The sequence below is a fragment of the Carettochelys insculpta genome, chromosome 11 (genome assembly GCF_033958435.1).
Source record: "Carettochelys insculpta isolate YL-2023 chromosome 11, ASM3395843v1, whole genome shotgun sequence".
NCBI classification, from domain to species: domain Eukaryota; kingdom Metazoa; phylum Chordata; order Testudines; family Carettochelyidae; genus Carettochelys; species Carettochelys insculpta.
In genome coordinates this window covers 1,844,571-1,870,425 of record NC_134147.1, presented here as the reverse complement: position 1 = coordinate 1,870,425, position 25,855 = coordinate 1,844,571, and the positions used below count along the sequence as shown (strand labels likewise).

The following is a 25,855-nucleotide window of genomic DNA, read 5'->3' as shown; positions in this document are numbered from 1 at the left end:
AGATGGTGAAACTGAGGTGCAGAGCTGGGAACAGAACCTGGCTGAGCTGTATCCCAGTCCGGCGCACTTGGCACTGGCCGGCGCTGAGGGGTGGGCGCTATTCGCTTCAGAACCAGGCTCTGGCAGGGATTCAGCACAACCTCGTGGGCTGCCCAGTACAACCTGCCCTGCGGCCGGTCCATCCACACCTTTCAGAGAGGTGCTGGTGCTGCCTGGCCATTCCACTTCGTCCACATCTGATGCTCTTCAGAGAAGGCTGGTCAGCTCTGGGGGACCCCCCCAAGGGGGCTGGAATGGGCCCCCTCACCCCGCCCATCACGGCCCTTGAATTCTTCAGCGCTGAGGCCCTCTGGGAGAGGGGAAAAGCCAGTGCCAGGAGGGAGGCCACAGAGCAGTGAATGGCATGAACCGGATGGCTGCCCAGTAGGTTAGTGTCAGAGCTGAGGGCAGAACCCAGGAGTCCTGCGGCCCAGCCTCTGCTCTACCCACTAGTCCTCACTCCCCTCCCAGAGCCGGGGCAGGACCCAGCTCCCACCCTAACCTGTAGCTGTAACACCTCCGAGGGCAGGGCCCAGGGCCGCTTCCCGTGCCACACCCACCCCCCGCTCTAACCACTAGCCGCTTCTGCCGGCTGAGGCCCCTGCTCTGACCCCGGGCCCAGCCCCACACCGGGGTACGGGCTAGCGGCGCCGCCGGCTCCCTCCCCTCCCAGCCGGGCCGGGGCGGGGCGGGGACCGATCCCGGCTCCGCCCCCTGCCGGCGCCGCGCTCCGCTCCCCCGGCCCGGCCGGGCCCGGCGCCCAGGGGGCGGGCAGCCGGAGCCGGAGCCGGAGCGCAGCGCAGCGAGGCGGCTCCCGCCGTGTGTCCCCGCCGGGCCATGGCGCAAGAGCTGATCGAGCTGCGGAACCTGGCGCTGGAGACGCGCATCGAGCTGAGCCGGCGCAGCCCGGAGCGGCCCGTGCGCCTGGAGCGCACCAACGCGCTGCGCTTCGCGCCCGGCCGGGCCCCCGAGCTGCTGAGCCGCGTGCGCCAGATCCGCCTGCTCCGCGGGCCCGGCGACCCCCGCCTGGCGGCCGCGCCGGGCCAGGGCCACGCCTTCCGGGCCTGCGCCCGCGGCCAGCAGACCTGGTGCGACCTGTGCGGGGACTTCGTCTGGGGCGGCCCCCGCAAGAGCCTGCAGTGCGCCCGTGAGTACCGGCCGGGCCCCTCTCTCGGGGGACCCCCGCTGGGGCGGCCGGCGGGAGGGGAAGTGTTGGGCAGGAGCCGGGGGTCCGCAGGGCTGCCCTGTCCCCCTGCCCCAGCGGGGTCCCCTGTCTGCGAGAAGGCGGGAGACCCCCCTTTTCCCCCATTTTTCTCCTCACCGCCCCGGGCTGGTGGGACCCTTCTGCTCCCTTCCCCAGCCCCGCCGCCCAAGGAAGCCGCACCAGGCTGGTGTCGTCCTGTGCCGGGCCTGGGGCTGGCCAAGGGGGGCCTCTGGCTGGGGGTGAGCAGGCCAGTTCTGGGCGGCAACGTCACCCCCCTTCACCCCCACCACCAGACCTCTGTGTGCCCGCAGCCAACTCCGTCCTCAGGTCCCAGCTGTAGAAACAGCCACAGCGGGGCAGCGCCATGGTCCACCTAGCCAGTCTCCTGCCTCTGGTAAGTATCGGAGGGGTAGCTGTGTTAGTCTGGATCTGTAACAGCAACGAAGGGTCCTGTGGTACCTTATAGACTAACAGAAAAGTTTTGAGCATGAGCTTTCGTGAGCACAGACTCACTTCATCAGATGCTGGTCGTGGAAATCTGCAGGGCCAGGTATAAATAAGCCAGAGCAAGGCTGGGGATAACAAGGTTAGCTCAGTCAGCAAGGCTGAGACTTACTACCAGCAGTTGATCTGGAGGTGTGAACACCAAGGGAGGGGAAGCTGCTTTTGTATTTAGCCAGCCATTCGCAGTCTTTGTTTAAGCCTGAGCTGAGGGCATCGAATTTGCAAATGAATTGTAGCTCAGAAATTTCTCCTTGGAGTCTGGTGCTGAAATTTCTTTGCTGTAGGATATCCTGAGCTACAGGATATCTGCAAAATTTCTGAGCTACAATTCATCTGCAAATTCGATGCCCTCAGCTCTGGCTTAAACAAAGACTGTGAATGGCTGGCTAAATACAAAAGCAGCTTCCCCTCCCTTGGTGTTCACACCTCCAGATCAACTTCTGGTAGTAAGCCTCACCCTTCCTGACTGAGCTAACCTTGTTATCCCCAGCCTTGCTCTGGCTTATTTAAACCTGGCCCTGCAGATTTCCACGACCAGCATCTGATGAAGTGAGTCTGTGCTCACGAAAGCTCATGCTCAGAACTTTTCTGTTAGTCTATAAGGTACCACAGGACCCTTCGTTGCTGTTACTGCCTCTGGCAGTGGCTGCTGCTGGATGCTCTGCGGGGAAGGAACAGCGTAGGGTGATTACCGCCTCAGCCCAGTTCCCACCCCAGCAGCCTGCTGCCTCCCCTGTCCAGCTCCTCAGCCTGCTCCAGGCTGCTCTCTCCCTGGCACGTCGCAGCTGCTCATGGGCCTGTGCGTGCAGACTCCGCAGAGGGACTTGGACTAGCTCATGCGTGGACCTGGGCCAGGCCCTGCTGCACATCCCAGCCCCCTAGTAGCAGAGCCGGTCGCGGGCTCGTGGAGCTTGGGATCGTCCCACACCAGGAACTCTCTGTTGCACTGGGCATCGCTGGCTCCGGGGTCTGTCTGTCTCGTGGTGTGCTCACATCCAGGCCTGGCCCGCTGGCCAAGCCGCCCTCCCGGCCCAGTGGGCGCCCTCTGCTGCTGATTTCAGAACGGTGCACAGAGGGAATGACCGGGCTGAGCCCCCAGGACTCCAGGGCCCAGGAGAACAGCGATGCCCCGGGTGTGTGGCATTGGGGGCTGCTTGCAAGGCACCTGGAGTGCCCGGACGCATCTCACCATGTGCCCGTGGAGCCCTGTGAACGCAGCGTGCGCAGGGGAGAGGGTCGCTCGGGCTGCTCTCCGCTTGCCTTCCGCCAGCCCCAGCAGCCCAGGTCACAGGGTGCAGTGTCTGCGTGGGTGAGGAGGAGAGACCGAAAGCTCCTGTGCAAGGTGTTCAAACCCCAGGCCCCTGGCACAGTGGGGTCTGGAGCTCCCAGCAGGCACCAAGCAGGTCAGGGGCTGCTGAGCCGAGTCCCCGGCCAGCCAGGTGCGGATGTCTGTAAGACCGAGGGCTCTTTTGCCCGCCTGCCGCCATCCCGCCGAGCACAGGAAGCGTTGGCGTGGGAGGAAGCCTGGGGTTATCAGGCTCCCCCCGCTCTGTATGCCAGGCTGGGCTGGGTGCCAGGCAGGTGTGGGTGCAGGGCCCTGGAGGCACAGCCAGATCGAGGCTCCCCTCCAGGCGTAGCGTGTCCGGTGGGATCTGGTCGGATCCTGCAAACTGGGGACCACTCACGAGGAGCCCTCCCCTCTAGCCCCACGGGTAGAGCTGTGCTGCCCTCTGTCTGGGCACATGTGAACCTGTGGCCCTGCCTGCTTGTGGGGCTTAATGATTCTGGGGCACGCGGTGAGCCTGGGGATGTTAACCCTCGGGGCCTAGCCAGGTCCCTCTGTGGGTGACCCCCCCACCAAATCCTTCCTCAGTCTCCTGCACAGCTGAGCAGGTTCCCCTCCTGTCCCAGAGGCTTGGGCGGTGCTGCTGCACAGTGTCAAACAACTGCTGTGCTCCACCCCAGAGGCAGCTGCATTTCAGCGGTGTGTGGCTGTGGAGGAGGGAGATCCCTGGGCGGGCGGTACAGGAACACTGACGCAGGCAGGCGGAACTTGCCAGAGGAGGGAGGAGCTGGCAGGGTCCATGCGGGGGAGCAGGCGTGGCTGGAGGGGCGCAGGGTGCCACTGAGGCGTTTGTGTGGGTGGGGGCGCTGGCGGATGCAGGGAGAGGTCCCTGGTGTCCTGATTTCATCAGTTCTGCAGAGACATCTTATGAGGTCCCTCCCTTCCCATCCTCTGTGTGCTGCTGCCGGCGCTGGGGCCTGGCCCTTCCCTCTCATGGAGGGACTGCTCAGAGCACTCGGCAGTGGCTGCAGCAAAGGACCTGAGCGGGACCGCTTGCAGGCCCTGCTAGGGATGTGGTTGCTGGGGCTGGTGGCGGGGCAGCGGGATGAGGGTAGCTGCCGTGGGTAAGGCATGCCGGCCGGAGGCGGCGCAGAGATGGGAGGATTCGAACTCGTTAGAAGTGTGGTGAAACTTGGAAAGGAACTTCTGACCCCTTCTTGCAGGGCTGGGGACAGAGCCCAGAAGAGGGACCCTGAGCTCTCGAGCCCGCAGTGCCAAGGGGGGGGTGGAGTCTGGTGCCTGTGCCCGCCTGCCCCGGCTGGGCAGGGAGGAACATACAGGGCAAAGATGGCGAAGGTGGGAGCAGCTGGTGATGGACAGCAAGGCCCCACCCAACCTGACTGATTGACACCTCAGGTGCCAACCTGCTCTGCAGCACGTTTCTCTTCCACCTCTGCCACCACCTCCCCAGTGGCACCTGGGTCTCCATTTGCCACCAGCAAATCCCAGGCTGGGGGTCAGCGGGCTGCTTGGGTCCCTGGCAGCCGTGGGGCTGGAGTCCCCGAGTTGCCCGTCCGAGGGCTGGGGCAGTCCTTCTGTGACGAATTCCCGAGAGCTGAGAGCTTGGCGGCCCTGGGCACCTCTGCTCTAGCCAGGCCTTGACAGCCAGCTGTGGGGCAGTTCTTTTATAACTCTGGAAAGGCAGGTGGTGGGGAGGGTTGGAAAGTTCCTGGGAGGAACCTGAGACCTTGGCTGGGGCTGGGGAGATCTTCCAGGCCCCAGCACTGAGCCAGGAACTGCTGCACTCGTTCTCCCTTCAGTCTCCTGTTCTGCTGGGTCTCTCCGGCCCAGCGACCTCCTCCCTGTGTTCTGCATTGCTCACAGCTGTCCCCCCGTGCTGGGCCCTGAGCCTGGCACCTCTGACCCCACCTCTCAACACCTCCCCTGAGGGAGCCTGCTTCTCCCTGCCCCTCCCTGGCTGGGGTCATGTCAGGAGAGCTGCCCCCCAGAGAAACGGGCCGCCCAGGCTGTAAGTGAGCAGCGTGGAGGCCAGTGCAGCAAAGCCCCTGTTGCCTGTGACGAGTCCCTCGCCAGGGGCGTCTGCCCTCCCAGAGTGCTGCATCTGTTCCGGAGGAGCCCTTTGTTTCCCGCCTGGCTATATGCAGCTGCCTCTGGGGTGAAACGCAGCAGCCATGTAGCAACCCAGGAATGGCTGGGCACATGCAGGTCAATGGAATTTAATGACCCATGTTGCACTTTGGCCAGAACCTGTTATCTTGCTGTCTTTTGAAAATACCCATAATGCTTAGCTTGTGTCTAAATGACAAGGGAACATGGCTGGCCACTGAGGGGTCCTTACAGCACCCAGGAGAGTGACTGCCAGGGAAGCGCACCCCTCCTGAGCTACCAGCCCTGCCTTCCGCACCACCTGGGCCAGTTCCAGGCCAATGCTGATCTGTGAGCTCTAGCAAGACCTCAGTTGTAACAGAGGGGGAGCCGTGCTAGTCTCTATACTACCAAAACAAAAAAGCTGTCCAGTAGCACTTTAAGGACTAACACAATAATTTATTAGGTGGTGAGCTTTTGTGGGACAGGCCCACTTCTTCAGACCACAGGCACACCAGAACAGACCTCAGTTGGGGGTGGGACAGAGCCCCTTTGCAAGCAAGCTGGGGAGGTGCTGGTTTTTATCAGTCAGCATCGGCAAGCATCAATTTCACCTACACACCCAAAGCCAGGAAGAAATTCTCCCATTGATCCAAGAGGCAAAGTCAGGCAAATGCTGGGTGAGAACGCGTTAGTTTGGTTCAAGGACAGTTGTCCCTTTGTCTGGTTTGTCTCAGTGGGAGTCCTGCTAGGCTGTAACTTCCAAACCAGCCAGGATCTGTGTGGCACTCATAACCCATGAAAGCTCCTGACCTATTGGACGTGTTAGGCCAGTCTACCTTACCCGGAAGATTGGCCCGCTCGGGGTTGGTCTTCCAAGGTTCGATTCCGGGTATCTGGTAGGGCCTTGCAAAATTGACCTGTCAGGGGTTGACCGGAGGAACTTTCCCGTCCACCTTCCTCAGGGAGGTGGGCCAGGCAAGTCGCTTTTGGATAAGTCGATGCTAGCTGCGCAATTGCCCTACCCAGAACCGCTTGTAGTAGAACCCCAAGTTACGCAGGGGCTGTGTTCCTTGCAACCCCCCATGGAACTCAAATTTCGTGTCAGTCGGGGGAGGGAGACCCCTCCTCTTCCTCTGAGCCTGGGAACCAGGTGCTGCTGTTCCTGGTTCTCAGCTCCCTGGGCCTGGCGGGGAGATGGGGAGCCCCTCTCTCCCAGCATCGGTGTCCGCCTAGCTTCCCCCAGCTGAGGGAAACGGGCAGCTGGAGCTGGGGATTTCGACAATCGGGTGAATACGATTAGCGCGCGCAGTATGCTGCAATCCCGTGCATGGGGGATTTACTGTCTCTGAAATGGACTTATTTCCCAAGCATGGACCTGGCCTCGGTCTCTCAGGTGCCTGAGACTCCTGGTTGTTTTTGTGTAATTTGACAGTAACGTGGTCAGTTTCGCGTTTTAACCTGGGCAGCAGGGTCACCTCTTTGAATCACAGTGACAGTTCTCCTAGAATTGTCTGACTTCTCCCCGCCTCCATTTCCCACAATGGTGTGTGTGTGGGGGCGGAACATATTATCTTCATGTTATCCATCAATGTGATTAAAAAATAATTTAATTCAGCTAGACCCAGTCACAGGGGACCCCCAGGACATCCCTGTGGGGCCTTTGTTAGCAGGGGAGTCTGACATAAGTGGAGAGCGGCTGTGAAACTGCTGGCCCTGATCCGGAGCTGCCTCACCGGTGTGAATCAGAACGAACCAGCCGCCCTGCAGCGCTTCACAGACTAGCAAAAGGCTGTATTAGGGGATGAGCTTTCGTGGGGCAGAGCCACTTCCTCAGATCAGGTGTGAATCGGAGAAACTCCAAGCCAGGACACAGGACGCTGATGCAAAAGAATGGGGTCTTTGTCCTGCTGCGGTGCGACACGAACCCCTGGAGGGCGCCAGAGCCCTGTTTCAAGTGGCAGCTCCCCTTGAAAAGCCCAGCTGCCAATCCCTGGAAAATCCTGGGAGGAACCACAGGGAGGATGAACAGTAACAGAGAGGGAGCCGTGCTAGTCTATAGACTATCAAAGCAGAAAAGCAGCCCAGTAGCACTTGAAAGATGAAGTGTGATGGTTTCGCTTCTGTGGCCGAGTTCTGCTCTGGGGCACAGGGCCCCTTTCTCCTGTGCGTGCTGGGCCGGGGGATGGATGTGCTGGTGCCTTTGCCCTGCCCAGCTGCAGGCAGAGGACAGGCCAGCCTGGGACTGTGCTAGTTAGAAGCTGACTAGGTGGTCAGGGCTGGGCAAGGTGGGAGCTTTGGCTGCTTTCTCTGCAGCAGGGAGCTCAGCTCAGCTCAGCTCAGCTCAGCTCACTTGCAGGGTGTAGGTACTGGGGATCTGGGGGAGAAGGCAAGAAAGGGAGAGGCCCTTGAGTTGCACGAATCCATTGTCAACCCCCAGCACAAGAAGGGCGCGCTCGAATTTTTTCCATCTGCAGGTGGAATAAATTTAGTTCGGTGCACGGAGCCGTGTGTGGCTGTGCACCACCCATAGAAACGCACGCTGCTGGCTGCGGGCGCTCGGCTACTCAGCCAGGCAGCATCTGCCTCTCTCCTGCACGGCCGCCCCAGCGCTCAGCTTCCAGGGAACGCCGAGTCTGTCGTGACTCTCTAGGCAGTGACTTTTGTCTCAGTGGAGACACGAGGTTCTCTGCTTTCCTGTGCTTCTGAAGTCCCTGCCCGGCCCGCGGGTTTGCAGAGAGGGTTTGAAAACGCGGCCTCAGTGTGCCTGGGAGGCGGAGACAGTGAACATCACGTACCTGTGACCTCTTAGTCTAGTGCGGGGGGCTGGGATCTTTTAAGCCAGGCTTGGGGCGTTCCCAGAAGCGGGTGTGTGGTTCTGGAACTCGTGCTGTGGGATGCGGAGCACAGCAGTGCCCCTGGCGTCTCTCTCTCTGCCTCTGTGAAAAGGCCACAGCCGAACGGTCTGACACCTCCAACCCCTCCTGTTCTTTCTGCTGCGCCGTGCTGGGCGCGTGGGGGGTTGGGGTGCTGGCAGGGACCCAGGACCATTTGGGGGACAATTCCGCTCTGTTTCCCAAGCCTCGTGTTTGGCACGTGAACCCGTATTCCTGTTGCACCCGTTGCTCTTTCCCTTCTGAAGTGGCCCGCAGTGCGATGGGGACGGTGTTGTTTCTCTGGTTGGTGTAAAAAGTGATTTTTAAGCCAAGATTCCCTAATTTTGGCCTGAATCTTGGCTGCTCAGGAGCGCTGGGGTAGGGTAAGGTGGTCCAGTTCCTGCTGCCAGGCTGAACCCTCTCTTCTGTGACATCACAGGCAGTTGATAGGGCGAAGGTTGTGATGTCACAAGCAGGAGATCATGATGTCACAAGCAGACATGGGAGGCGTTCGGAGCCCTGCCATTCAGAGGACCAGGGGAGAGAAATGCAGAACGTGTGCTGGGGGGGAAGGTCCTTGGTAGGGCAGAGGGGACCCCTGTGGGATTGGGGGTGGGGAAGAGCAGGGCGTCCTTACTGAGGTCTGGGGAGGGCTCTGGGGGGCTCTCTTGGGCTGTGTCACCAGCTTGCCAAGGTGCTTTCCTGCCCCGGAGCCCATCTCTGCTGCAGGGACTGTGTCCTGTGAAGGATCGCCAGGCAGCCACTGCTGGAGCACAGGCTCTTTGTGCTGGCGGGCGGCCGTGTGGCTCTGGGGCAAGGCCATGCTGCTGGGACAGAGGTCCTCTGTCCCCTTCCCTTTGAAGTGTGTGTGCCTTGGGGGGTTGCGCCCTCCCTGGCCAGCTCCCTTGCCCCGCTGAGGTGCTGCGGGCGGAGGTCTCCTGGCTGGGCACGGGGGGCTTAGCCGGGTCCGGGGCTGGCAGGGCAGCGTCCCGGTGCCACAGAGCTGCACGGTGTGTTCAATGCAGGGGCAGGAAAATCGGAGCTGCAGCAGCCTTGTTAGCTCCCATCCAGCCCAGCCCTCCCAGTGCCAGGGCAGGGGCTTGCCCTGCCTTCGTGTGGGACCAAGGTGAGGGGCTGGCAGGAGCCACTGCAGGGCGGAACAGGAACTCATTAAGGGATCCTCCGTCCCTCTCCGTGGCTGCTGAGGTTGGTGCCGGCTCCTGTCTCCTCACCCCTCTCTGCCACTTCCTTGGCAGGCCTCAGCTCCACGGGGCCGAGTCTGTGTCCTGAGCTGCCTCTTGCGGCCCTGAGGTCCCACATCTGCCATGCCCCTGCTGATAGCGCTGCTGGGGCAGGGCAGATGGGGGTGCCAAATGGGCATCAAAGGTTCCCAGTGCTCAGCAGCCAGGGGTCCACGCGGTGTGCCACGGCCGGGCAAGCTGCATGCACGAGTGTCCGATTCCCACCACCCTGGCGGAGCCGGGGGGCTGGGGAGGTGGGGCAGGGTCCTGCCCCACAGCTGAAGGAGGCCCAAACGCCCAGCGCTTGCTGGTCAGCGTCTGCCAGGGACCCCCTGGGATTCCATGCACAGGGAGTGTCAACCTAGAGCAGGGGTCTCTGCTCCTGAGGACCCCACCCTGGCCACCAGGTCTGGCCAGTGGGGGCCCATGCCTCCCTCCTCCCCCGAGCCCAGTCTGGAAGGGTGTGGGGCTGAGCTGGGGTGGCGTTTGGCCTACAGCCACTCCCCCCTTGGGGTTCCTGTCCGGGGGCTTCCCCAGGGGCCAGGGAGGTGGGCAGCTGGGCTGGGAAATCCCATCATCGCACAATGGCTCAGGACAGCTGGGTTGTGCTTCAGCCCCCGGCCCCCTCCCAGCTATAAGGGGCTGTGTGGCAGAGTCCAACCGACCCCTCTCCTCACCCCGGGGCTCTGGCAAGGGCTGGATGCCAGGGGCTGCTGGATTCCCCCCGGCCGGCGCCTGTCCAGCTCACGCTGTCTCCCCTTTCCTCTCCCTCCCCCAGACTGCAAGTTCACCTGCCACTATCGCTGCCGCGCCCTCATCCGCCTGGACTGCAGCGGCCCCTGCGACCAGGACAGCGCCGCGGCCGAGGCCAACGAGCACACGCTGGAGAGAGACACCAATGTGGTAGGAGAGGAGCCGGGGTTCTGGGCTGCAAAGTGCACCCAGGCGGGGGAGCGGGGCTGGAGTAGAGCGGAGAGCTGGGAACCACCCCCTGCCCCCAGCACGCCTGCCCCAGCCCCACAGCGCCCCCTGCTGGGAGAGGCTGGGGCTGATGTTCGTGAAGCTCGTACCTCCACCGTCCCCAGCCCAATTCCCCAGTGTGTCCCAGCTGCAGGAGGGGGGGTGCGTCCCCTTCCCCCCGCCAAAGCCTTAGGGCACTGGGCTGAGCTGGTGTCCAGGGAGAACTTCATAAATCCTGCTCCAATGTCATCCTGAGATTGCGGCTCTGCTCCCTGCAGCTGGGGCCTCCCCGGAGCAGGGACAGCTGGGGAGAGGCCCCTGCAGCTGGAAGGGCAGGCACAGTGCCAGTTAACTCTGGCTGGAGACGGTGCCCTTCTGATGCCCAGCAACACGGGCACCTGCCTGCGATGCCCAGCGGGTCTGAATCCTTCATCCCACCCCCTTGGCTGCTGGGAGAGTCAGAAACTTCCCCGTCACCCACCCCCATTATAGATCCCAGACCATCTCCACCTCCCCAGAGCCACCACTGGCTCCGAGCTTGTGGAGGGGGTCCATGCACCCGTCCATCCAGGACTAAGGAAACCCTGTCTGAGCCGCGCCGAGCCCCGCCCCGAGGGGCCGACCTTTGCAGCTGGGAGCACTGGGCTGGCAGAGGCTGTTGCTTTAGCTGCAGAGCAGCAGAGAAGCTGTTCCAATGTATATGGAACTGGACTGGGACTTGGGAGGCCAGCTGGGCTCAGCCACAGACTCTCCTTGCCTCAGGTTCCCCATCTGTGAAATGCAGCTCTTCCCCTGCCTCCTAGGGTGTGATCCCTTGGGGGGCCCCGCCGGTAACCCATGCATCCATTACCCAGTGACTGGGGGACCCTGTGGGCAGGGCCCCTGTTTCTCTCGGTCTCTGTAATGCCTAGCACAGACTGTGCCCTCTCGGGGGCCAGAGCACTGATGTCTCCTCAGAGTGGGCTGGCTGGGAGCTGGGGATGGTCTCTGGCCCAGTGTAGCCTGCTCCAGGCTGGGCTGTGGAACATCATACGTGCCTTGTGGACTCGCAGCGGCTGTTCGCTGCTGGTGCGTAGCGCATGTTCCTCGTGGCCTGGGGGGGGCGGTGGGCAGGGCGCGCTGGCTCAGAAGCTGCCTGTGCGCCGCCTGATCGCCCTGGCTGGCGAATCTGGACCAGAATTCATAAAGGGTTGGGGTTTGTCGCAGCGTTGCTGCTGCAACCAGAAATCCATCCACAGCAGCAGCTCACTGGGTGGTGCAGCTCCTGGCCGTGGTGGGGGAATCAACACTGATGTCTCTGATGGCCGGGCGGCTGCCTTCATAGAATCATAGAACACTAGGACTGGAAGGGACCTCGAGAGGCCATCGAGTCCAGCCCCCTGCCCCAATGGCAGCACCAAGTACTGTCTAAACCATCCCTGATAGACGTCTGTCTAACCTGTTCTTAAATAGCTCCAGCGATGGAGATTCCACAACCGCCCCAGGCAATTTATGCCACTGTTTGACCACCCTGACAGTTGGGAACTTCTTCCTAATGTCCAACCTAAACCTCCCTTGCTGCAGTTTAAGCCTGTTGCCTCTTGTTCTGTCCTCAGAGGCCAAGGAGAACGAGTTTTCTCCCTCTTCCTCATGACACCCTTTTAGATACCTGAAAACCGCTATCGTGTGCCCCCTCAATCTTCTCTTTTCCAAACTAAACAAGCCCAATTCTTTCAGCCTTTCTTCATAGGTCATGTTCTCTAGCCCATCAGTCGTTCTTGTTGCTCTTTTCTGGACCCTCTCTGATTTCTCCACATCTTTCTTGAACTGCGGTGCTCAGAACTGGACACAATACTCCAAGGGCAAGGGGAGCTGAGTTTGGACTGGGGGACTCATTCTGCATGGGGGGGATCCCCAGCTGGTGGGAGGATCAGCTCCGGCTTCTACTCCCTCAGAACAGGCCTGCCCCCTTTTTGTTGTCAACCCCCCGGCAAGGGAGAACAGGGAAGCAGGGTCTGCAGCCACTCCCAGCCTTGTGGCATGGGACACAGCTGGGGCACAATCACTGAGGTAGATGGGGGCAAAAGGCAGCAGGTTCAACCCCTTCTTCCCCCCCCCCCGCCCTCTGGGGCTATCACCACCTCCCCCAGGGTGCGGAGGGGCAGCGCTGATGGCCCGCAGGGGGTAACGTCTGTCTGTCTGTCTCTCCTTCGGGCCTGCACCCAGCCCTTTACCTACCCCCGGGAGCCTGGACCCCGGCTCGGGCACGGGCCGGAGAATCGGGGTGCAGGGGAGACCCAGGTCCGCTTCCCCGGCGTTCCTTGCTCCTGGGGGGCCTTGGGCGTGGCGCCCGAGTCCCAGCTCCTGCCGGGGAGCCAGGCCCAGGCCCAGGCGGTGGAGGAGCTGCGTTCCCCCGGGGGCACACGGGGCGCTGCCGTGGGGGGCGGGCAGGAGAAATCCACCCCGGGCCTGTGGCGCGCCCGGGCCGCGCAGGACGAGCTGCCTGGGGGATGAAATCACGGCCGGAAAGGGGCGGCCCCAGCGCCTCGCCTCGCCCCGCCCGGCGCCGTGCGCACGTTTCAATCGCAACGGCCGCGTCGGGCCGGGAGGAGTCGCGGGCCGGGGCCGGGAGCGTTGCGCGGCGCAGGGCGCACGGAACCTCGCCAGGGCGCACGCTGCGTTCCGAGCCGGGGCAGCCCAGGGCCGGGATCCGAGCGGAGCGGGCCGGGGAGGGGCGAGGCGAGGCGGCTGCCAGGCCCGCGGGGATGAGCGAGTGCGAGCCGGGCACCCCGGCCTTCGAGATGACTTGGAGCAGCACCACCAGCAGCGGCTACTGCAGCCAGGAGGACTCGGACTCGGAGCTGGAGCAGTTCTTCACCGCGCGCACCTCCTTCCTGCGCAAGCCCCACAGGGAGAAGGTTAGGGGGGTCCGGGCCCCCAGGGCCGGGGAGGGGAACCCCGGTTCGGAGCGGGGGGATCCGGGTCCCTCCCAGGGCCGGGGAGGGGAGCCCCGGTTCGGAGCGGGGGGATCCGGGTCCCTCCCAGGGCCGGGGAGGGGAGCCCCGGTTCGGAGCGGGGGGATCTGGGTCCCTCCCAGGGCCGGGGAGGGGAGCCCCGGTTCGGAGAGGGGAGATCCGGGTCCCCCCCAGGGCCGGAAAGGGGAACCCCGGTTCGGAGCGGGGGGATCTGGGTCCCTCCCAGGGCCGGGGAGGGGAACCCCGGTTCGGAGCGGGGGGATCCGGGTCCCCCCCCCAGGGCCGGAAAGGGGAACCCCGGTTCGGAGCGGGGGGATCTGGGTCCCTCCCAGGGCCGGAAAGGGGAACCCCGGTTCGGAGCGGGGGGATCTGGGTCCCTCCCAGGGCCGGGGAGGGGAGCCCTGGTTTGTAGTGGCGGGATCCGGGTCCCTCCAGTGCTGGGAAGGGGAGCCCTAGTTCGGGGCAGGGGGATCTGGGTCCCCCCAGTGCCGGGAAGGGGAGCCCTGGTTCGGGGCAGGGGGATCCAGGTCCCCCCCAGTGCCAGGAAGGGATCCCCGTTTCAGAGCGTGGGGATTCCGGATTCCTCCATACATGGGCGAGGCGATTCGGACTCTGGAGCTGGCTTGGGTTTCTGTTGCCCTGGGCCGGTTGTCTGGGTAGGCTGCTCTGCCTGGCGCTGCACAGACACGCTGGGGCAGGGGGTGAACCCCCGTCTAAAGGCTTTGCCGCAGCCTGATCCTATGTCTGCTGCACTCCTGTTACTCTAGGTTCTGCTTCCCTGCTGGCTGGGCCCTGGCCGGGGTTTGCGCGGGGGCGTCGGAGGTGAGGGGAGGGGGTGGTGGCAGGAGCAGTGCGGCCTCTCAGCCAGCAGCTGGAGGGGCAGTTCCCCACGCCTCCTGGGAGCCTCCCCACGGGTGTAGCAGAGGCTGGGCTGGGGCATGAGCCCAGCCCCATGACAGCAGCCAGAGGGGGGTGTGCCTTGGCCGGGAGCCCAGGGATGAGGCCTGCCTCCCTGGCCTGGCTGGAGCAGGGCTCACTGTGGCCTGTGGGGAGGGGTATGGCTCTTCGGCTGTGTCACACGTGACGTGAGTTCAGTGGGGCTCTGCCAGCCCCTCCCTTGGTTCGGCCCTGGAGGACTTGGCTGGGCTGGGCTGGGGGGACCCAGGGGCAGGGAGCAGTGGGTGAGACCGACCACAGCTGTCCTGTGGTGGCTGTGCCCAGAGCTAAGCAGGAACCGCTTTCTGAATCTGCACATCAACCCCAACCCTGCCCCGGGGAGGCAGCAGAAGGAGGGTGAGTTGGGAAGATCTGGCCTGGAAGGCCCTGAGGCTGGGCACCAGCTTGGCAGGCATTGGGGGACAGGCTCCTCCTGGTGCTCCTGCCCTGCAGTGGGGCATCTGCCCAGCCCCTCCGGGCTCCCGAGAGCGGGCGTGCCAGGAGAAGGGCTCGGTGTCTGGACTTGGCAAGCTGGCGTTGTGATGGGGAGCCGCCGGGAGGCTGCTACTGCTCAGGAGGGCTTTGGGATTGGGCCACCTCTTAGCCACAGCCTGGGCTGCCTGTCTCCATCTGCCCCCAGAGCAGGCAGCTGGCTCTCGTCTGTGCCCGGGAAGGATGCCAGCTGCAAAGGGGCTCCATGGACCAGCTGCCACCAGCCACAGGAGGTTGCCTTGGGAGTGGGTGGGTGGCCGGCCAAGGAGCTCTTTGCATATGGTGATGCCTTGGAGTCTTACCGAGCGCCCTGGGACCACTCAGCCTCTGGGCTGGCATCGTGCACTGTGCCATCTGGCCGATCTTTGGCTCAGTCGGTGGCTTCTGCAGACAATCTGAGGTCAGGAAGCACGAGGGTGTGAGACGGGGTGATCTCAGCCGGTGGACTGGGTGCGGCCAGGCTGTTCCCTCTCTGCTGGTGATGGGAAGTGCATGTGAGCCAGCAGACACCAAGCACACAAGAAGTGGGTGCTGTGCAAACCTCAAGCCACAGCCCCTGCCCGACGCCCCTCAGCCCCCACTTCTGGGCCAGTCTAGTGCTGCTGCTGCGCAGAGTCAGCCCTTTGTCAGGGGCCTTTGTTTGCAAGCTGTGAAAGGCGTGGGGCCTCGGCAGCAGTGCCAGGGCCTGCCACTCTGCAGGGCTTGCTGAGAAGGAATTGTTCCCAGAGTGCCAAATCTGCGGCTGCCAAAGGCTGGGGTATCACTAGACCCCAGCAGAAGGGGGCGTCCCACAGCTGGCTCAGGAAACTGCTGGGGACACCACTGCAAGGTGTCTCTCTCAGCGTTGCCTAGTGGTTAGAGCGGGAGGCCTGGGGGCTGTTGCCAGATCTGTGGGGAGTGGAAGCTGCTGGTTACAGTAAAGTGTCTGGGAGTCGGGACTCCTGGATTTTGTTGCCAGCCCTGACACTGACTCACCAAGGTGACCTTGGGTGAGTCCCTTCTGAGCGCCATGCCTCAGTTTCCCCATTCTCTACAGTGATCCTGGGTCCAGTGGGGCACGAAGCCTGGTGTACAACCCGGTGTACTGAGCAGTCAGATCCTCTGCTCTGTCTGGGTTTGGCCCCTGTCTGAGCACTTCCCGATGGAAACAGGCCCCACACCCTCCCTGCAGGAGACCAGAGCGTTGGTGTGTGAGTTCGTGGATGTGGTGGGACTGCAGCGGGAGCTCCTTGGAGCCTGGGCCTTGCCCCACTTTGCCCCACAGGCTGGTGCCAGAGCCTGGCGCTGAGCCCAGTCCCACACTGTAACCACTGCCCCCTCCTGCCCTGGGGGTCGGCTGGAACTTGGCGTTGGTTAGGCAATCGGGGCCGTGGGGCACCAGTGCAGAGCAGGCGCTGCGGGGGGCAGTGATCCATGTGGCTGGGCAGGGGGCTTTCAGACTAGAAAGTTGGGCCTGGAGTTGAGACCTGTGTGAGAAGCTGGCGCCTGGCTCTGGCTCTGGCTCTGGCTCTGGCTCTGGCTCTGGCTCTGGCAGGGGAGCCGGCCGGCTGTCTGGCCAATGAGGGGCCAGGGGGGCATCTCTGGCCTCCTGGCTCGGGGGCCTCTCCTGGCCCCAGGGCTCATCTGAGGCTGCCCCACTCGGCTTGGCCTTGCCTGCCTGGCCAGCTGCTGCCTCCCCGAGCACTGGTGAAGCACGCTGGGGGAGGGGCTGAGCCTGACCCCGACGCGGGGTCTCCTCCCAAGGGCGGCCTGCACCCCAGCAGTACAGTGCCTGCGCTCGGGGGAGGGGTACCCCCGCGCCCCGGCAGGGCCGTGATCAATCCGTCTGACTCCGCGCTGGAGCAGCGGCCCAGGGCAGTCGGCGCTCAGCGGTCAGGGAGGGTTGGGCAGATCCCCCCCTCCTCGCTGGCTGCGGCTCCAGTACCCTGCCCCAAGAAGGGGCGCACTGAGGGCCCAGCTGCCGGCACAAGGGGCAGGGTGCCCCGTGCGGAGCACGGCGAAGGACAGATGCAGCTGGGAAGAGGCAGGCGCTGGGCTGGAGGGGAGGGACGCCCCCACCCCCACCCCCAGTCCTGCACCCTCCCTACTGAGCAGGGGCTGGGGGTTGTGGGGGCGTCCAGCGTTCAATATTTGCTGGACTCCCGCAGCCCAGGCCTCTCCGATAGGAGCTAGCGACTCCTCCAGCCCGCGGTGGGAAGCTGCTGGTTCCCAGGCCCAGCTGGGAGAGGGGCCGTGTGCAGATCTCTGCTCTGCAGCCCAGGGAGAGGGGGCGTTAGGCCTCTCCAGGGTCTCCTGCTGCGTGCTGGCCCAAGGTGCTGAGTGCGTAGGGCCCTTTCGTGGGCCCCGGGAGGGCTCAGGGCAGGAGATCCAGGACAGAGCAGCTCCGGGTGCACAGGCAGTGTGGGTCGGCAGTGGGCTTTGCATGGCCTGCTGGTGGCGGGCAGTGGGGTGTGGGGGGCTGGGCTGCCCTGCCAGCACCTTGCGGTCTGCCCCCTCGCATAGCAGCCATCTCCCGTCCTGTGCACTGTGCTGTGGGCGGGGTGTGGCTGTAATGCCAGCAGGAGGGGTTGCCACTGTGAGGCCCCCTTGCCTTGTCTGTGAGGCACACCCCCTTTCTCTGGGGCCCATACACAGTGAGCTCCCCCGGGGCCTGGTATCCGCTGCTCGCTGGGGCCCTGGCCTGTGCCGGGCGGGAGGCAGGCTGCCCCCTTTGCCCTGCGTGGATCAGAGCTCATGCCCGTTCCCATGCAGGCGGGCTGGGCATCCCACGTCCTCTTTGGTCACCACGTAAGGGCATCTTCCGGTGTCCCTGGGGCCGGCGCCTGGCACCCCCCGGGCTTAAGCAGCTGAGTGACCAAGCTGAAGCTGCCTAGCTCAGGTTGTGGCAGACTCCTGCGTGGGGTAAGGGGAGTAACACCCTCACCCTATGCCTCGTTGATGCCATTACCCTGTCGTTAGCCAGCCCCTCTGTGTCCCCCATGGTCAGCTCTGCTGTTCCACAAAGGCCTTCAAACAACACCCAGCTGAGCTGTTGGGCTTGGAGCAGCCGAGGGTCCCGACGCGGGGGGGGCACGGTCTCTGCCCAGGATCATAGGGGCATGGGCGCGGGTGGAGCTGTTACGTCATGTCGCAGGGCATGGGCCTCGGAGAAATTTCCTTTTGTTCTGCAAACAGGATGCCTGTGTCCCTCCCTGTGACTTTCCATGCTCCAGCCGCAGCTCCCAGTGCGCCTTTCCTGTTCTGGGACGGGCCAGGCTCCCGCCCTGCTCCTCGGGGTTCAGAGACTTCCCCTTCCTGTCCCTGGGGTCGGATCCCTGTGCATGGGAAAGGCGCTCCACCCCAGACGCACGCCCAAGGACGTGGCAGGACCGGGGCTGTGGAAGCTGCTGCAGCCTGGGTCACAAAGCAGAGCATCGCCCTCCGCCGCCCGATAGAACTACAGCTGCAGCCACAGGACAGCACTGAGAACCTGCTGTTAGTGCATTGGTTCCCAAAGCCATGGCGGACAAGGCAAACTCCCCCCGGCCCACCCTGGTTCCCCCAGCCCAGAGCCACAGACCAGGCCTGGGAGAGTTGTTGCTGTTTCACTCAGCTGAGCACAACCATAGCACGCAGGCGTTTACAGCCGCTCCATGCTCCCGCCCTAAAGGTGATGTGGAAAGGCAGCTGGAAAGCTGGGCAGCCGCTCGGTATTATTTTGTCGGCTTCAGTAGGAAGGGCCAGAACGCACAGGCCTGTCTCCCCTGCCTGCTCTGGGAAAACGGGGCTAGCGCGTGCTCAGCCTTTAGGCACTTCAACCGGGAGAGTTTTTCTCCGACCTGTTTATTACACGTTTGAGTGACCTGGGCGAACGGAGAGGGGCGGGTTGAACATTTGCTCTTCCTTTCCCTTTCGTTAATTGTCATTCAGCCCAGTTGTCTGTCAGGTCTTACTGGCAAATCAGGTTGATTGCAGCTTCCCAGCCGTGTTGGTGGGATAAATCATAGCTCCAAAGGCATTTGTCTGGAGATCTGTCCACAGCTTCAGACGGAGGCTGTGCGTGGGATCCCACACCCCTGAGGATGTGGGGTAATTCCTTGTGATCGGGGCAGGCCCTGGCGGGGCTGGTCTGATGGGTTTGGGCCTGCCTAGGGCAGGGGGTTGGACTTGATAACTTTTTTAGGTCTCTTCCAGCTCTGTTGTTCTATGATTCTATGTCCTTCCAGCCTTGGAGTCTGTGGCTCAGCTGGAAAGGTCCCCAGGCTGCTGTTCCCGGGGGCCTCTGGTTTGTGGGCTAGAACTTGGGTACTCGCTCCCTCCCCCGCACAAGCACCTGCCTGCAGCTAGGGCAGTACAGGCCGTCTGATCGCACTGGAGAGTCACTTCCCTCTGTGATCCTGTCTCCCCACTGGCTGAGCTGCCCGTCAGCGTGAATGGGGGGCGGGGCGGGAGCTGGAGGTGAGCCTCGGCGTGGGTCCGGGCAGGCGGGTGTGGGACTCGCAGGGTTGAGAAGAGAACAGGTCTGGCAACTGCAGATGAGACGCGGCGGTAGCTAGCGTCTGTTTGCGATGGCTGGTCTGCAGCACCAGCCTGTGTGCGCATCCCTCTCTGACTGTGTGGTGCACGTGCACGATCTTACGCCTGTGGTGACCCAGTTAGGGGAGGCCGTGCTAGCGGCAGGGAGAGCCAGACGCACCCCCAGAGCAATAACTTCATGTTTTACAGGGGACACTCCCTGCAGCGTAACTCATACCACGCGCTAGTAGCGTTTGGCTCCCTGTCGTAATAAGCTGTAGAGGTGATTCAGCTCGTTAAGCTCTGTGGGCTTGGCCACGCCGCGGGGTTGGCGTCAGATGCGTTGTGGTTCACAAGAACACAGCAGGATCCCCTGTCACTTGACACTTCCTCTCCCTGGCTGATGGTCCAGCTCCATTCTTGCTGTGCCCTTCGGGGGGGCCTCTTGGGCTCAGAGCGCTCGCCCCTTGGGTTCTGTGCTTCTGCGGCACTCCAGGCCATTAAGGCCATCGTGGAGAAATGACAGGAAATCTTTACAGCTACGGATGTGAGGGAGGTTCCCGGACCTGAGCCATTCGTTTTAAGTGGCAAATCTTAGGAATGGTCCCAGACTGAGGTGACATTAAAGGAGGTGTTGGACCCAACTGGTAAACTAAATAGTAACAAGTCACCGGGACCAGATGGGCATTCGCCCAAGAGTTCTGAAGGAACTCAGGTGTGAATTCCAGAACTATTAACTGGGGTTTGTAATTTATCCTTTAAATCAGCTTCTGAACCTAATGACTGGAAGACAGCTAATGTGATGCCAATATTTAAAAAGGGCTCTAGAGGTGATCCTGGCAATTCTCTTTTTCCCCAATGACATTTCAGACTTATTCCCCTTGATTCTCTCTCTCTCCAGCACGTCTGCAGGGGTCATTTCCTTCCTTTCACCAACGGTGTCTGCTCACGTGCCCAACGTTTGCTTCTCTTGACCTGAAACCTTTGCTGTTTGCCATCTCTTCCCAGTCTCCTGCTCTCGTATGTGCTCAGCCTGGCTCTGGCGCACCCGCTCGCTCAGCATCTCTGTTCTCCTCTGCTAACCTGCGCCAGCTGCCTCAGGCCCTCGTCAGCCTGAGCTGCCCTGTGGGGAGACGCCTCCCTCCCCGAGCAGCGTGCTGGGCAGCCGTTAGTCCCAGGGTGTGGATTACTAGCCATACTCTCTGTAGTAGGTCTGGATGGACATGTGTGAGCGTCCGTGGGTGGGTCCCTGCGTGTCTGATGTGCGCGTTCTCTTCTCCCGCTGCCCGGGCGGCTGCCTGCTTGGATTGGCTTTGCAGCAGGAAAGGAAAGGAAGTGGTTCCCAGAAATCCCTTGAGAGCTGTGATTGGTCAGCAGTGAGCTCATCTGGAAGTCCCCTTGCTGGGGGCGGGGGAGCTGATCTCAGCAGGAAGCCAGGCTGATGCAACAGGGTGCTAAGAAGTCCTGTGGCAGGGAAAGGGAGAGGGCTGGCCTCCCCGCTCCCACGGGTTGCGTGTCCTCTGGCTGGGGATCCCTCGGCTGGAGGTGGCCCATCCCTGCAGCGTGGCGGCTGCACTCAGGCCCGACAGGAGACGGGTCCGGCTGGCCTGCGCCAGCCCTGCGTGGCGTGGGGTTGATAAGTCCCCCACTGCCAGCCTTTGCTGTGGGGCAGCCCGAGCTGCAGGCGTGTGCTCCAAAGCAGGCATCCCCAGGGGCCAGCATCAGCAAACCAGGGAGCGCCGAGGTCTTCCCTGGAGACCAACACATGCTCTGAGCACGTCCCCCAGCCCCAGCAGCAGTTCTTTGCTGTGCGTTGTTCAGGGGCAGGGGTTAGCCTGGAAATCCCCCCTGCCGGGCCCATGCTTTGGCCCTGGTGAAGGGAGTTCTCTGGCCCTGTCTGCAGGGCTCTGAGCAGGTGATCCCAGGAGTTTGTTCCAGCTCGAACACTGGGCATCTCCTGACCGTGCCCTGGCCGGGGGTGGCCCAAAGGCACCACGGGCAGGGCCCTGGGGGAGGTGGGATCTGGCATTGGTGCCGCTGTGGTTTTTCTCCGGGGGGCGGAGGCTGACTCACACCCCAGCCCTGGGCGTGAGGGCCCCGGCAGCAGGGCATGAAGGGTTCACGGGCAGATGGGCCGGGTGCTGTGGCGGCAGGTGCCCTCTCCACCCTGGAGTGGGCCAGCAGCTGCTGTAGCTCCTGGCTGGGGGAAGTGTCTCTGCAGTGGTAGCAGCAGCTTGCTGCAGTCCCGCCTGGGCTCTCTGCCTCCCCTCGTGCCCGCTGCTGGGCCCGGCCTGGGGCTGCTGAGGGGCTGGCTGCCCCCTCGGAGGTGACGAGCAGGGGGAGGGTTCTTGACTCCCCTGGGGGCCCGAGGCAGGGTTCAGCCGGGCTCCAGCTGTCTCTAGAGGTACCCCTCGCTGGGGGTTTCTGGCCTGCCCCGAGGAGCAGGTGTGACTGGTATCGACTTCTCCTGTGGGGCAGGGAGCTCACCTGCCCAGCCCGCCCCTCCCCAGCCTGTCTGGCCAGTCACGAAATGGGCCTGGGCCATGGCTGGGCTGAGCTGCAGATGGGAGCGTGGGGAGGGAGTGGCGTGGGCCCCCCGGCTGCCCTGGCAGGTGGGCTGTGACCCCAGGCGTCTCGTCTCTCTCCTGCAGGATGAACAGATTGACTGGGAGAAGCCGGTTCTGAGCCAGGCCGAGATTGAGCAGAAGATAAAAGAATACAACAGCCAGATCAACAGCAACCTCTTCATGAGCCTGGTGAGAACCAGGGGTGGGGCAGGACATGGGCTTCAGAGCTGCACATGTGAACTGCCAGCAGGGGTATGGTCAGGGATCCCACTCCGGGTCTTCCCTGCTCCCGGTGGCTGTACACAAGCCCCATTCGAGGGGCACATGGATCTTCTTCCAGGTCTTCCCTGCTCCCTGGGGCTCCACCCAGAGCCCAGTGGTCCCATGCAGGGTCTTCCCTGATTCCACATGCTCCACCCAGAGCCCATTTCCAGGCCCCAGGGATCCCACTCCAGGTCTTCCCTGCTCCCAGGGGTTCCACCCAGAGCCCATTCCAGGGCCCTAGGGATCCCACTCCAGGTCTTCTCTGTTTCCACAGGCTCCACCCAGAGCCCATTCCAGGTCTTCCTTGCTCCCAGGGGTTCCACCCAGAGCCCATTCTAGAGCTGCAGGGATCCCACTCCAGGTTTTCTCTGCTCCCAGGGGCTCCCCCCAGAGCCCATTCCAGGGCCCCAGGGATCCCACTCCAGGTTTTCCCTGCTCCTGAGGGCTCCACCAGAGCCCATTCCAGGGCCTCAGAGATCCCAGTCCAGGTTTTCCCTGCTCCCTGCTGTTCCACCCAGAGCCCAATCCGTGTGTCCTGTCTGGCTCATTCTCTCCCTGGCTCTGCCTCCCCCCAGAACAAGGACGGCTCCTACACCGGCTTCATCAAGGTGCAGCTGAAGCTGATCCGGCCGGTCTCCGTGCCGGCCAGCAAGAAGGCGCCCTCCATCCAGGACGTGAAGAAGGCGCCGCGCTCCCAGGCGGTGAAGCGCCGCACGTCCTTCTACCTGCCCAAGGACACGGTCAAGCACCTGCACATCATCTCCCGCACCCGGGCCAGCGAGGTCATCGAGGCGCTGCTCCGGAAGTTCATGGTGGTCGACAACCCCCGCAAGTTCGCCCTCTTCGAGAGAGCGGAGAAGGACGACCAAGGTACCAGCCTGTTCTCCGCCCCCCGGCCGCCTCCCGTCCCTGGCCAGGTTCCTGGGGTCCCGCCAGGGTGTGAGTCTCACCCGCCTGCTGTGGCTGCCCCAGCGCCCCCTGCTGGGAGAGGCCGGCTTAGCCGGGAGCTCCCCCCCCCCCCCAGCACCCCCTGCTGGGAGAGGCCGGCTTAGCTGGCAGCTCTTCCTCCCCTCCACCGCCCCGAGTGCCCCCTGCTGGGAGAGGCTGGCATAGTTGGGAGCTCCTCTCCCTCCCACCAGAGCGCCTCCTGGTGGGAGAGGTGGGGCTGGAGCAGCTGAGACCCCCCCCCCCACACACACACAGACAGTGCCCCCTGGTGGGAGAGGTGGGGCTGGAGCAGCTGAGACCCCCCCCCCCCCCCCACACACACAGACAGACAGCACCCCCTGGTGGGAGAGGTGGGGCTGGAGCAGCTGTGCCCACCCCCCCCCACACACAGATAGCGCCCCCTGCTGGGAGAGGCTGGCTTAGCCAGGAGCTCCTCCCCCCCACACCCAGAGCATCCCCTGCTGGGAGAGGTGGGGCTGGAGCAGCTGTGAGCCCCCCCCACCCCACACACACACAGACAGCGCCCCCTGCTGGGAGAGGCTGGCATAGCCGGGAGCTCCTCTTCCCCCTCCCGCCCCCAGAGCGGCCCCTGCTGGGAGAGGTGGGGCTGGAGCAGCTGAGGACCACCCCCAAACACCCAGCGCCCCCTGCTGGGGGAGGCTGGGGTAGCTGGGAGCTCCCCCCGCCACCCCCGGCGCTCCCTGCTGGGAGTGGTGCGGCTGGAGGCAGCTGCCCCACGGAGTTGCGCGTGCCGTTGCAGTGTACCTGCGGAAGCTCTCGGACGAGGAGCAGCCCCTGAGGCTCCGGCTGCTGGCTGGCCCCAGCGAGAAGGACCTCAGCTTCGTTCTGAAGGAGAACGAGACGGGAGAGGTCAATGTGAGTCTGGGAGGGGCCTGGCCTGCGGGGCGGAGGGTGTTACAGCCCTGCCCCTGCTGGCTGCTTCCTTGACTGGCCTGGGTGCCCCGGCTGGCCAGCTGGAGACGGGGTGTGGGGGGGTCACAGATGCTCCGTGGGGAATCCAGGCCTCTTTGCTCAGCACCCCCAGGGCTCTCCATGCTCCTGGAGCCCGAACGGAGCCCAGCCCCGCCCCCCGTCGGAGACCCTGGGCACACTCGCGTCCTCTGGCCACCCCCTCTGAGGGCTGGGACCCCCAGCGCAGGCCCTTCGCGCTCCCCAGAACCCCCGAAAGGGGAGGTGCTGCCCCTGCTTGCTTTGTCCTCCTGTAACTTTCCCAACCTCCCCTGTGATGGGCTGGCAGTGCCTCCTCCCGGCCAGGGTGCGAGGAACCCGGCACATAACGGGGGGCTCAGCCAGGCCCCTTAGGGGTCATGGGGGAGCCAGGGTAAGAAGCGATGACGACGTGAGAGGAGCTCAGTGAGTGCAGGACACCGCCCCCTGCATGAGCACCTCACCCCCTTTGCTGCTGGGGGGGGGTCGGAGACCCTGTGGTATGGAGCTGGAGGGTGCGGGACAGGGGCCCTCTGCAGCCCTGCCGGTGCCCGTCAGTCCTGACTCACAGCCCTGAGGTCCCCTTGCCTTCCCCCTGCCCCAGGATCTCCTGCCAGCATCCATCCGACCTGCAGCCATGCTGCTGCTTCTGTTACGGACCCGCATTGCTGTGCAGATGTCCCTCCCCCCAGCCCACCCCCCAGCGCTCTCTTCCAGGCTTGCATTCCAGACCCATAACCCCCTGTGTCCCCCAAGCTCTGCCAGTGCCCCGCAGCCCTGCCCCGATGCCTAGGCCAGCCGGTGCTGGTGAGATAAGCCCTTTGCCCTCTCGCCCGGCTGCAGTGGGACGCCTTCAGCATGCCCGAGCTGCACAACTTCCTGCGCATCCTGCAGCGGGAGGAGGAGGAGCAAGTCCGGCAGATCCTGCACAAGTACACCCTCTGCCGCCAGAAGATGCAGGAGGCGCTGGCCGCTCGCACCCCGGGCTGAGCCACCCGCCCCAGACCCGACACTCCAACCGATGCCAGGTGGCTGGGCGAAGCGGCGGCAAGGCCAGGCGGACGCGGGCGGATCCACTCCGGGATTATGCTTGTGGGGCGGGAGCTCCCCTGTGTGGGCGCAGGGAGGTGGGGGGGAGTGCGGGGGGGCGGCGGAGGTGGGGCTGCGCGGTGCCGTGTCAGGCGCGAGTGTGAGCGATGGAGGGGCTGTGTGTGTGGGGCCTTTCCCTGAGGGAGTGAACTGCCCCCCATCCCATCGTGTGTGTGTACTTGGAGGGCTGCTGGATCGCTGCCAGGATGGCCTCTTCCCCTTGTGCCTTGGGGAGGAGCGCGGCCCAGGCCTGATTCATCCTTCTGCCTGGGCCAGTCTTCGGGCCCCCGGGGCCTAGCTCTGTCCGGGGATGGATGGAGGCTCTGTGTGCCGCCGAGCAGGGGCCCCGGACCCTGCTCCCCAGTCCCGGGCGGCGTGGGTAGACTGGCGTGCAGGAGGGCCCGGCCCGGCCCTGTGGCTCATTAAGCCTCATGGAGCCAGACCCTGGAGAGTGCAGCCGGGTGCCCTTTGCTGGCAGGGCTGAGGGCTCTCTTGCTCTGGCTGTGGGTGGGAGTCCGGGGCGGCAAGGCCAGGGTGATTTGCTCTGTGGAGTGGTGCAGCCCTCAAGACCCTGCATTGGGCTTTCCAGGGTCCCTGTTACCAAGGATGACCTCTGTAGGGGCAGCACCCAAAGGAACCACGTGGGACAAACCCATCCCTGGGTGTAGCCTTAATGGAGCGGTGCCAGGGCTGGGTCTGCTCTGGGGAGTGTTGCCTGGCTAGGTCCATTATGTGACTGGAGGGATGACACCCCACCACTGCTCCCAGCTGGCTGCATGTCTCATGGGGGTGGGGGCCACATGGGTCCATAGCAATGGTGAATAGAGAGCACTGCCGGGCGAAGGGTGGCATTTCCAGCCTGGGACGGGCCCTGCCACCCCTTCCCTGGAGGAGCAGCCAAGCAGGGGACTGGGGCAGCGGAGCAGGGCTGCCGGGCTGGAGTGAAGC

The 25,855-nt window shown here is 63.7% G+C and overlaps 1 protein-coding gene across 2 annotated transcripts; it reads left to right on the top strand.

Annotated features, from left to right (window-relative positions):
• The first annotated feature begins 774 nt into the window (after positions 1 to 774).
• Positions 775 to 24,932, top strand: RASSF1 (Ras association domain family member 1). 2 transcript variants are annotated; one of them, XM_075005336.1, is made up of 6 exons: positions 775 to 1,186; positions 10,034 to 10,158; positions 21,743 to 21,847; positions 22,498 to 22,792; positions 23,631 to 23,746; positions 24,662 to 24,932. In XM_075005336.1, the coding sequence occupies exons 1-6, from the start codon at positions 877 to 879 to the stop codon at positions 24,806 to 24,808; spliced, it is 1,098 nt and encodes a 365-aa protein (XP_074861437.1). In that variant the 5' UTR covers positions 775 to 876; the 3' UTR covers positions 24,809 to 24,932. The 2 variants fall into 2 exon arrangements, with proteins under 2 accessions (XP_074861437.1, XP_074861438.1); XM_075005337.1 differs by lacking the exons at positions 775 to 1,186; positions 10,034 to 10,158 and adding an exon at positions 12,690 to 13,112.
• Positions 24,933 to 25,855: the final 923 nt, after the last annotated feature.